Source organism: Macrobrachium rosenbergii, chromosome 48, assembly GCF_040412425.1.
Source record: "Macrobrachium rosenbergii isolate ZJJX-2024 chromosome 48, ASM4041242v1, whole genome shotgun sequence".
NCBI classification, from domain to species: domain Eukaryota; kingdom Metazoa; phylum Arthropoda; class Malacostraca; order Decapoda; family Palaemonidae; genus Macrobrachium; species Macrobrachium rosenbergii.
Window position 1 is genome coordinate 57,724,548 of NC_089788.1, and position 12,402 is coordinate 57,736,949.

Consider the following 12,402-nt stretch of genomic DNA (forward strand, 5'->3'; position numbering starts at 1 on the left):
TGGAGTACATAACACATTTTACCTCTTTCAAGGCTGCTGTGCTACTGAATTCAGTCCAAACTCCAAAATGCTCTTCCCTCTTATACAAAGTGTAGGAACATCAGTTGGTCATACTATGAGCTAAATTAGTGGTAAATGGCAAATTTTTATGTAAGGGAAAGACAGTCTGACAAGAGGACAATGAGCTCCACCTCCCACTACGCTTCTGGCATTCATTGATAAACGACCTGGTATCTTTTGTTTGATCCCATTTATCCCCCCCCCCCATAATGAGCAATCTAAAGCAAAAGAAAAATCTTTTTCCTGAAGAGAAAATGTTTTTGCAGAGAATGATGATGACTGTGATAAAAAGAAATAACAATGCCTTTTCCATAATCAGCACAAAACTCTCTCTTCTCTCTCTCTCTCCTGATTCCACAAATTTTTTGCTCAGGACAAGGGAAACCCTTGGAGTTCCCTTTACTTTTCGTTCACCCAAAGGTGTGGAATTTAGTGTTCTGAATAAGGGAAACCCTGTGGAGATTTTTTTAGAAGTTTTTTTATGACAAAGTCATGGAGCACATTGTAACAGTAACGAACAGATTTTCCATCCAGTTTCTAGATGAATATATAGAAAGTTTGCTTACAATATCATGTGCACTAAAATGATATGACACAAATGAAAATGAAATGAAACAGTTCATTACTCCACTGGCTCTATGTTTCAGGGAATGGCATTTGAAAGAATAATTTTTTACATATGTTTCATGCCTATAATCTTTAGGATATAAAAATGCAAAATAAATTCTTTCATCTTTTCTTATTCTATATTATTCATTATCCTAATATCTTTATACAAAAATCAATATCAATGTAAAAAAGAACATAAAAAAATATAAGAATCAGCATAGACCAAATGACCTCTCTGCAAGCTAGAAAATGCGACGATATGGGAGTGACAACATCTCTCATGAAGGACACCTACAGCTTAATATAAACTGCAGGACAGTATACAGTACAGTACTGTAAAGTGAAATTACAGTGTACTGTAAGCATAAACATGTATTCAGTATTCATGTGTGGGTTATGCGCTCTCTCCCTCATTCAAACTCCCAGCATTCCTTTTGACACCTGATTTGAAAAAGTTTGACACTCAATCCGGAGGCAAAAACCCTGAAGTTGATACAGTAATTCCATTTCGCACCGATATATCCATAAGTACAATATACCAAGGTCCATTATCTCGGTGCGCTACTGTACTTTTAAAATGGCTGAAAAAAGTTTTTCAGCAACTTTGGAGAACACAAGGAGAACAGAAATTGGAAAGAAGTTACTGGAGTCTGCAGATATGCGACTCTTTGAAACAGGCACTGTATCACTAAGCTTGCACTCATCCACACAGATACTATGTTGACATAAAAATTCTGTAGAATCTACTAAACTTGGGAGATAACACTCTAAAAATCTTTTCAAAACCAAAGGGAAGGAACCACCTGGATCTTCACCCCAGCTATCAATATTATCAAGAATTTTCTTAATATCCCTAGAGGAAAATGCAGATTTTGTAAGAATAGGTTCAGGATTACAAGTATCAGGGAGAGGAACATTCTCAGCCGATTGCTTAGCTTCTAAAGCTCAATGAAGCAGTTCAGCCTTTTCTTTAGGACCAGTAACAAATTTACCATCATTTATTAGTGGTGGTGGAATGGAGGATGAGCCTGACCCAAAGATAGATGATGCTAATTTAATCCACTACAGACGAGGCTGAGTAATTCATTCAAGTTTCCTTTTTAAGGAATTATTGTAATTTCTCTCAGGTCTATGGTAAATTCTATTTGCAGCATGACAAGACTAAAAAAAATTGGTGTACTTTCATATGAAAGGTTTCGTTAACATGTATTGAATCTGTTTCATGGTAAGCTCATCTACATGTATCATGAAACTATGACTGATCATTGGTCCTAATCTTGATGACCTTTTTAAGGACATTCCTTACTAAAATGGTTATTAGCATTTCATTCAACTTCTTGAGATCTGGATCTGATATAGCATCTGAAATGTTAAGTGCCTGACAAGCTTCTGTAGTACAATACCATTTGGCTCTAGATTTCAGCCAGACCATTTTTCCTACGGTGGCATTAGGAATAGGATACTGATTGAGGTATATGTCCATCATTGTATTCCCAATGCCACCATTAGAAGCACATGAAACTACAAGCTAAGCATCTATTAGATTGGATGCCATTACCAACCAGTCATCTTAGTATCTCAGCCATATTTCATTCCTGTGCCATGATATTAGGACTTGGTAATTGTCACTGGGGCAGAGACTAATCCAAAACAGTTGACATTGAACTGATACACCAAGCCTGCCCATACAAGTTGGAGAAACTTCCTGGTTTCTGGGTGCACAGGAACACGAAAATGGGTAGAAAATCTGTTACAATTAATTGATGGACTGATGGTAACTATTTCCATCAACTATTGTGTCTGCTTGAGAAGTTGACTGGGGGGGAGGACTGAGATTGATGATGAGATATCAGCTTTTTGTCAGTTTTGGGATAAAAATGTAGCTGTGTAGCTTTGGGTGCTGTCCAAAACTGCCTTTGCTCATTCAGGTATTTTTGGCACATCAATTTTTCAAGTCAGAGCAGGTGACGTCCTATTAGAGAGAAATTGCCAGCAAGGAGGAGTTCCTCAAGGTAATGTGCTGAGTGTGACATTATTTGCCTGAGCCATGAATGGGATATTCTCTGTTATTCCCCATGACATTTTATTCACATTTTTTGTAGATGACCTATCCATATCATTTGCTAGGAAATTTCATCTGGTAATGAGTAAAATTATTTGGTGTTTAGAACTGGATGGCTTTAAACTTTCCTCTTAGTAAAACTGTTTTAGTGCACTATTGTTGCATTCATGAAATACATCCAGACCTAGATATATACATCTAAAGCCATAGCATGATGTTGGTACAAATTATAAACATTCCGTAACTCTATAACCTTTCACACTAACAGCAAAAAGCATTTTAGGTACTACGAGTCACATTATAGGTCTCAACAACCCTATGGATATAGGGTGAAACAGATTTTGAATAATCTTCATATTGCCAGGAATGAGGAATTTTCATTCAAAATAATAACCACCTTTCCATGGAAGTTACCCGAGGTAACATTTTGCCATTACAGTACTATATTGGCACTAAAAATACCAAGACAGAGCTGGAGGAAACCCACTCAATTTTTATGGAACATGTTGAAGAACATAAAAACTCAACTTTTACATTTAGTAATGGTTCCAGATCCAGTGCTTGCATTGTAATTGGAGTATATAGTAATGATTTTTATAGTAGACATACTGTACACTGCCTGTCATAATGTCTATTATTACTGTGGAAGTGTATGGAATTTTAACTTTTGTTGAGAGAACAGCAACTATTGACAAAGGAAAATTTACTATATTTAGTGACTCAAAAAGTGTTTTACAAAGCCTAGGTGCTTTTATTTCTACTAATTCTCTGGTTTTATAAGTTCAAGAATGGCTTTATTTAATGAACTGCAGAGGGAATACAAGTAATATTTTGTTTGGATCCCAGTATCTGGTAATGAAAAGGCTGACAAACTAGAAAAAGAAGCTGTAGCTGATATGCTTCCAAGGAAATATACTGTACCAAATATCAGATCACTTGTTAGGAGGAGTATGGCAGGAACATTGGAATGCAGTTGGGGAAAACAAAATGAAAGAAATTGTGAGTGTCATATTTCTTTGGAATTATAGGAAAATGCCCAGAAAATGGGAAACTGTACTCTGTGTGTAAGGATAGGGCATACATGCCTCATACAGGTATAAGTTTTTAGTAGTAAATGAAAATCAACCTTACAGTTATGACTGCCTGGTCCCTTTGACTGTCAAACATTTGCTAATTGGATGCCTCAGGAGAAGCCTTCTCTCCAAGTCCCGAGACAAGAATGGTTGGTGCATTCTAGCCAAATGATATTGCCTCTGGTATGGTACTTTCTGGCTCAAAAAAATTAATACAGGAGGAATTTTATTGACTAAGTTTGCCCTATTACTGCAGCATGGTTTCCAGCATAGAGGAGAAATACTGTGTAACTCTTTCATCAGTCCACCTTGGAGATACAGTAGTCCTCTTTCCCTGAACTGTAGCCAGACAAGTGCTAGCAGTACTGGTGCCTGAAGCTGAAGTGCTAGTGTGGCCTGGAGCTGAAGTGCTAGTGTGGCCTGGAGCTGAAGTGCTAATGTGGCCTGTATCTGAATAAGCATTGCCAATGGTGAATGTGTCAAATGACGTAAGGAAATGTTGAACAGTTAGTGAAGAATAAAGTCAGTTCAGGGAGTGAAAACAGAAGCAACTTGGATATTCTTGAGTAGCAGGGGTTACCAATGAGTTTAAGGCTGAGAATGAAAAATCAGGGCAAAGGAATTTTCTCTTGAATATTATGTTTACAGGCAGTCCCCGGTTTACGACGGGTCCGTCTTACGACATTCCGAGGTTACGACGCTTTTTAGATATATTCGCCAGAAATTATTTCCCAGTTTACGACGCATGTTCCAGGGTTTCTTCCATTGGATCGGCGTCGTGTCGTACGCCAATCCGACGGAAGAAATATGGCTCCAAAATGGCAGAATAATAAAAATTTGGAGTTTTTTTTTTTTTATGAAAAACTCAATAAAAATGCAGTTTACATCGTTTTCAATACACCCAGAGCATTAAAAGTAAGGTTTTCTTAGGATTTTTGACGATTTTCGACAATTTTTCGGTTTACAACGATTTTTGGCTTACGACACGGTGTAAGAACGGAACCCCCATCGTAAACCGGGGACTGCATGTATTATTATTATTATTATTATTATTATTATTATTATTATTATTATTATTATTATTATTATTATTATTATTATTATTATTATTATTATTATTATTATACAGGAGATGAACCCTATTCACATGGAACAGACCTGCAGGGGCTATGGATTTGAAATCAGGCCTCCAAAAAATATGGATTCAGTTGAAAGAAATTACAGAAGATACTAATAGGAGATACAGGAAGAAGAGATCAGTTATTAGCAAACAAAGATAAATTAGCAAATTGATAAATAAATAGGTAAAAATGTAAATTAATTATTAAAAGTGCAAAGTAAATTGTTTTAGGGTAGTAATGTGCTTCTCATTGCTTGAACTTTTGAGGTTCTAATTGCACAACATCTGCAGGGAGACCACTCGATAGTCCAATGGTGTGAGGAATAAAAGACCTGAGAAGTTAGACAGCTAGGCACATTTACTATATATTTGCACTGCTGTTTAGCAAATCTGGTCACTCTCAACAGGAATAGAGGATTAGAGATCAAATTCGGTAGTGAAAATTCTCTTAAAATTCAATTTACGTGAAATTGACAAACAAAGAGACCATTCATAGATGGTAAATTGCTTCCTCTTTGTTAGATTTCTTCCTCTGATCCTCCAGCCAGTACACAGAGAAAGAGCAAATGAGATTAAATCAATAGATCTGTCCAATATAGAAACAGTGCATGAAGATTCCTAGGCCAAGATACTGACACATTACATGCTTTACAGAGTTTACCTGGCAAACCTAGATATATTTCGTGTCCCACATCTTATCCATGTTTAAGATATAAAAACAATTAAGTAATGATCATGAAAAGTTAGTGGAAAACTATTGAAAAAAAGAACATTTACCCAGAAAATATGCTCATTAAATGACTGACTGCTAAAATGTGCTACCTGTAAATGTGTTTTAATTCGGCACCCCATGGAAGAATACTTTTAAGGTGGTCAAGGAACATATTTAGTAGAACCCCCTTTGGAGGTGACTTATGAAATGTGGAAGGAATGAATTTATCAGTACCCTTAGAGAACTTCATAGAAATGCACAGCATAACTTCAGCCAAAGGTTAGCAGTGGCTTAGCAAAACTAACAAAATGTTGAATGTCCTCATAGCATTAATTGTTTATATTGCACAAATGCCTTGACCCTGCACCACAAGATTTAAGCTTAGCCTGATTCAAAAACAAAAGTAAGCCCAGAGGATAGTATTTTAGCAAGGAAATTCTTGTTCTTGCATTTCCTGGTTCTACCATCCAAGCCAAACAGCTCTATCACTGGGGTAGTATTGCACACTAAATGGTTGAAAATATTAAGCTGACATAAGGAAGTGAAGAAAATGAATGCAAATGCGAAAATAACAGGAAAAGGTTACACATGGAGATAACAGTCCTTGCAATTATTCTTGTATAGGAGTGGAGATGTGTATGTGCCTGGGCAGATATACTAACCTGGTGAAATATAATATTAGGAGTCATAAAGTATGTTTTATCAAGTTCCATGTAAGTAAAAATATGAATTAGTCCTCACAAAATGACTCGGTTGACTGACTATTAAAAACTTGATTGTCATATGTGTTGTCAATTGTAATTGTGTGTTAGTCAGCTGAGGGCAGTATCCTTGAGAGCATACATTATTTGTTATTTTCCCAATTTTCTGGTTACTAGGAACTAGGGGCTTCCACAAAATTGGTTGATCATCCATGATTTTTCCTCTTAAATATCTGACAAAGTATCCATTATAGTATACAGTATATTGGTTAGTAAAAATTGATGTTTAAAAACTTCACACCAGTAAGTAAAATTTGATAGGGGTTAATGCCTTTACAGTTTTGAGCAGTTATATGCAATATAAAACCTCACATACTTGACCTTCAAATCAACATAGTGGTAAGCCAAGGTAAATATGTTATCTAATAACAACCCAAGGTATTCAAGGGAGGACTTGAATGCCCCTTTATTTATAGTTCTAGAATAAAGTACCTTACTACTGTTTTTGAGACCTTGAACAGAAGCACATTTGCCAATTTGTCATCAAAATCCATGCAATAGTGAAGGAAAGAAAGAGGGAATTAACAAATACTAGTGTTCAGGTTTCCACAGATAGCCAATGCAGATAGGTCCTGTATATACAAAATCAGCATTTTAAAGAAATTTTATAAAATGTGGCAACTGACCTCTTCATTAGCAATATCTTTTTAAAATTTATGCCTCCATGTAGTGTCTTATGATATTTCAAGGTGAGAAAAAGATACATGATGTTATTTTGATCCAAAAGCAGGGAATGTGGGTGGGTTTTAGGGATCACAGCAGCTACCAAAAGTAGGTTATGAAAGAAACTGACAGGGGATGAAATGGCCTAGCTCCTGAGAAAGGAATCCCAAGTACCTAGATGAAGTACTATCCATAGTGGAGCCAAATATGGGATCACCTGTCCTTTTCCATTCAGGATTCCCATTTCGGATTAACCATGAATAAAGAAATTAAAAAACCTTTCTGTGTGTTAACTATATGACAAGGAGGTGACTTATCTAACCATGATGGGATGGGATGCATGACGACCACTCAGTCTTGACGGTACTGTATCCAAAGTACCGCAGCATCAGGCAGCCCCTTGCTTTCCACTAGGGAGCCTGTGCTGGGATTTATCCCACCACCTAGTAACTTATTACCCACTGACATAGCGCAGTTGAACTTCATTTTCATGGTAGTAATGCTTAAGGAACACTGTCTCTGATGGCCACATAGCAAACTCGGTCACTTCTTTGAAAAAATATCTCCAAAGAAAGCCAGTAAGGTGAACACTTTCCAGACACAAAAATAATTCTCAGCCCTTTTAGTAAGAGCAGCTTGTTAGTCGTAGGGTATGAGAAAAAGATACCATCAGGGGAAATAGCAACAAAATCTAGGTAAACTTAAAGTGACTGGATTGGATATAATGTTGTACCATTAATACTTAGTTCCTGCAAAAGAATAGGGATTTCCACTTCAGTGGATCTTTATTCTTGACTAGGAATGGGATGCAAACCATCAGCCATTTTTTAAATTGTGTAAATCCCTCATTTTATCAAAGCTTTCCTGTGATTATTATGAAGAATATTCCTCAGAAATGCCAGGTTAGTTAAACATTTTAGATTTTGTGCATTTACGGGTTAGAAGTTTTGTATATATGAAACAAGTTATTTCACATTTGGGATTTTATAATTCTAAGAATTTCATGATTCTAATTTTAGAAGATTAAAGATTGCAATGGCACCAACGCTTGAAAATATGTATGTTAAGATGCTGTTGGTCCCAGTGTACATCTTGCTTTAATCAGTTTCACAAATTCCTGCCTTTCTTTTTTTATTTTAGAATATAAATGTTTTAACAGTATACAGAATGTAGGATGAATGTTTGTTATTTATGAATTTTGATTGTTTTTCAGTGATGATGATCTTGATCAACTTTACACAATGTATAAAAACTCCAGCAGTGAACAAGATTTGATGGATAAGATCCGTGACATCTGTTGTGATGACTCTATTGAGGAACCCATCAAGAAAGAGGTCAGTTTTTTATCTTGAGGGTGGTTTTAGCTTTTCTGTAGAATGCATAGTCAAAGATAATGGTGAATTTATTGTTGAAGCATGCATTTTTAAGGAGTATTGCTTTGGCTTCTTTCCTTTTATTCTTTCCTTAAGTGCACAGATTCTCTTCCTTTTATGGTTATTTTTTTCATAGTGTAGCTGCTGTTTGTCTTCAAGAGAGTTACTTTCATGGTGCCCCCCAGGGTTCCATAAGACTAACCAGTCACAAAGAGTTTTCTTATAGCTGGTCTTGGCCAGAATAGTGCTTGTCAGCACAATGATAGACTATAAAAGAATCAAGGCAAGAGGGCCCTGTCTCTTGCCTGCAGTGACTGCCTCAGTTTTCCCTTTCTCCTCCTTTCATAGTTTTATTCAGAGGAAAGTTAAGAACGTACCTTTAAGAACTAGGAAAAAGTTTTAGTTCCTTAAAATTTTAGCAGGTAGGCTTACTATAATTGTTAAAATTGGGAGCTGGTGGGTCTCCCACAAGGTGACAAGTTAGGACTAGGTAGCCACACTATGCCATAAGTGCTGTGCTGCTTTTTCCTGGCCAACAAAGTGATACCATAATTAGCAATAATTAGACAATTTTGTTAATGAAACTCATTAGTTAGTGGCTTTTTTTAACATGGATAGATAATTTGAGATTACAATACAAGGGAAAATTGTGTTAACCCAACATCATTGATCATGATACCTAACAGCATACTGTGGATACATACTTGTGACCATGTCAGCCCATTTGAATTTGAAGTGTTTGCTGCCTATACAGTGATTATAGGTAGCTAACACTTTGTAGTGTATAGTAAACACTTGTTCCTTTTATCACTACAGTGCTGCTGTTATGCAGGACCCTCAGTTCAGCTGTTCTGCAGCAAAATTGTTCAATCCGCTTTTCACCTGTGGGGACAGCTCATAATTACTTGCCATGAGCACAGCCCTTGTAGGAATAAAGGAGAATTTTTTTGGTCACCAGACATGTGAAGTATGTAATATGCTCCTGGCAGCAAGTTTAAATGATGAAAGAGCTCTATTTAAGCAGTCTCTATAGGTCATAGGTTTCAGTAGGAGTACAGGAAGAGGAAACTGGCAGAACTCTGGCAGAGTGTTTTCTGTCCCTTTCTGAGTAGAATTCATGTTTGGGCCGATACTCTAAAGCAGTGAACTCTAAGACCTCCCACTTTGACTCCTCAATGGAGACAAGGTGTTTTCTTGGGAGAGATGTTACCATTATTGTACCCAGATTGAAGTGGGCATAACCATTGAATTTTCTCTTCTGAATCCAGAGGATCCAGGGACACATTCTTCTGCTTTATGTGAGAGAGATGGCTTAGTTGAGAATCTGGGGTCTCCCATGCAACAATCTGATATCTGTCGGAAGTTTCTGTACCTTCTATGGAGTATAGTGACTTATTCATGACTTTCATCCTGCCAGGTATTGGTGATACAGCTGCCTTGGCTCAATCTGTTCATGCAAGTATCCCAGATAGGGAAATTCAGTTTGTTCTTTCAGAAAATCAGGATAAAATCCTGAGCAGTATCAAGGATGCCCTTGCTACTGAAGATCAGTATATCAGAGATGCTATTCATGATTCCTGAGAGGAATTCAGGCCAGTCCTAGATACTAAATTGAATGTGATATGCAAAAATTTCTTAGCCTTTAGGTAAGAAAATAGTTTGGCTGCACAATCCACCTGGGCAGAGGTTGGTTATCTCACAGAAAAACTAAGGCCATGGGAACAGTGTAATAAAAAAACCAAGCCCCAAAAAGTTTAGTTGGTTGTCTAGAGCCCCATTGAAACCAGAATGGGTATTAAGAGACAGCCTACCCACTTTCAGACTTCTGACTGGTAACAGTTATATAGCCAGGTTGGACTGAAAAACCTCAAATCAGAAGGTAGTATGGGTGCAAATATCCTCTCCTGATAATGATACTGATAACCCATTGCATGATGCCTCAGTGTGCATCCATCCACCAGATGGAAAGTACCTCAATAGTGAAAAGAAAAATATGATTGAGGTTGAGTATGTAGAATCTCAGGACGAATGGCTTTGCCCAGTACACAATGGCACTTGCTTCCTCCTTCAGTAGGAATTCAGAAACTGCTGAAGGAGATGGTTATCCTATCTATTAATATAGCAATGAAAGCCATAGAAATATCTTTTTACCAGTTTAATAATGAAAAATATAGCTCTTCCACAATTGTATGGAACCAATACTCTCTTTGCTTAGCCCTTCTGTCCCCCCGCTTTTAAAACAATAAACCATCTGAAGGCAGATTTTCAGAACTTTATGGTTACTGGGCAGCGAGCATTAATGGTAGAAATAAAGCCATTTGTCTATGCTATCCCCATATCTGATAATTCTACAAAGTTGGTTATCTCCTCTGACAAGGAACCAAGACATATCTTGGGACCAAGGTTCTGTGTCCTTCGACATCTCTCTGTCATCCGTATTTTTTGGTTCAGGTTTGGCACCAAACTTGTGGGGAGATTAGTGGTTGACACTCGTGTTTGCTGGCTTCATGTTGCCAACTTTGGCAAGCTGAAATTTACTAAACATAGCAGTTTTTCTGCTAAGTTAGCAGCTCTGGCTGGCTCATGTAACATCCCTTTTGGAGAGAGTGATGTGATGTATGTGAACTGGTAGAGTTAGGGTTTCAGATGTGTTACGTTTGCCTTGGTAGTTCTAAACCATGTGTCTGTTCATGTTATCTTTTGCCCCCACCGGTATGGTCATTAACCAGATGATAACCCCCCCCCCTTGCTCAGTTTTTTTTTCCTCTGTATTGCCTCATATTTGTCATCTGGTGACAATTATTCCTTTTCATGCAGCGGCTCTTCGTCTTCCGCTGTCTATTTAACTAGTTGTTGGCCTGGTTATATCACAGCTCTCACATCTTGGTAATCACCTCTTAAGCATTGTGCAGTCTCTCTGACTGTTGCCACATTTACGTGATGACATCAGTCCGTGAAGACAACACTTGACTGTTGCCAAGGTTACATGGTGACATCATACAAGAATCCTCGCTCTTCTCCATCCAAATACTGTACCTGTTCCTCCATCTGGTATTTTCACCCGACATCCCGTGTCATCATTACTCACGTTCCAGCCGTATTTCACCTCTTCCACCTTGGTTCCTCCGTTTGGACTTGAGGAACTTCAACCGTGTTTTGGTTGATTTTCCGATAGTATTTAAGCTGTGCATAGCTCACTTTCTTCCATGTTCTCTTCCTTTTGCCAAATATGAATCTGTTAACCGTGTCTCTTTAGTTTACTTCTACCTCGGCTCCTGTTAAAACAAGAAGTTAACTGATTATAGTAGGGTACGTTCTCTTGAAGTAGGCCCTTGGGGAAATGGATGAACACTCATAAGAGAATTACTAGATCTTACTATGTTAATGGAATATGAAGTAGAATAGCCTTAGCACTAGGTAACTGTTTAGTGTTTTATAGCTCTGCTTCTAACGAGCTGTGATTTGCATTCGCAACTGTGTTTGTAGAGTGAGTTCTTAGGAACTAACGAAAGTAGGCGATGTGCTGGCATGTTGATGGCTTAATCTTTCTACAGAGGCAACCTCAGAAGTGTTCCCTTTATGCTGGTTCTTGGATGCTACTGCTTCTTCTCCAGTTTTGAATCTGCTTAGAGCTAGGTTAGGATTTGCTTACGATATAATTTTTTTTTTTTTTTTTTGTCACCTTCCTCTGTTCAACTTACAAGTATCTGTTTCTTGGGTCAAGGAAGTGAAGTCTCCTTTATAGGTAAGGTAATTTGGCCTAATTGTGAGGTGAAAGTACCTTTGATTTCAGTATTTCGATCTAACACGACAGCTCGATCACTGCAAGGGATTGTTATTTTATGTGTATATATGTGATTGTTACTGTGTGTGTGTGTGTGTATATGTATATATATATATATATATATATATATATATATATATATATATATATATATATATATATATATATATATATATATATATATA

At 37.2% G+C, this 12,402-nt stretch overlaps 1 protein-coding gene across 30 annotated transcripts in view; it reads left to right on the forward strand.

The window, feature by feature from the left end:
• tim (timeless) overlaps nucleotides 1-12,402 on the forward strand; it is a 510,805-nt gene that overhangs the window by 357,263 nt on the left and 141,140 nt on the right. For all 30 annotated transcript variants that reach the window (XR_010850869.1, XR_010850868.1, XR_010850866.1 and 27 more), the window contains one exon: nucleotides 8,274-8,394. Coding sequence is in view for 26 of the 30 variants with exons in the window: in XM_067091829.1 (XP_066947930.1) it covers nucleotides 8,274-8,394 (121 nt within the window). In the remaining 4 variants the exon portion in view is untranslated. The remainder of the gene's footprint in view (nucleotides 1-8,273; nucleotides 8,395-12,402) is intronic.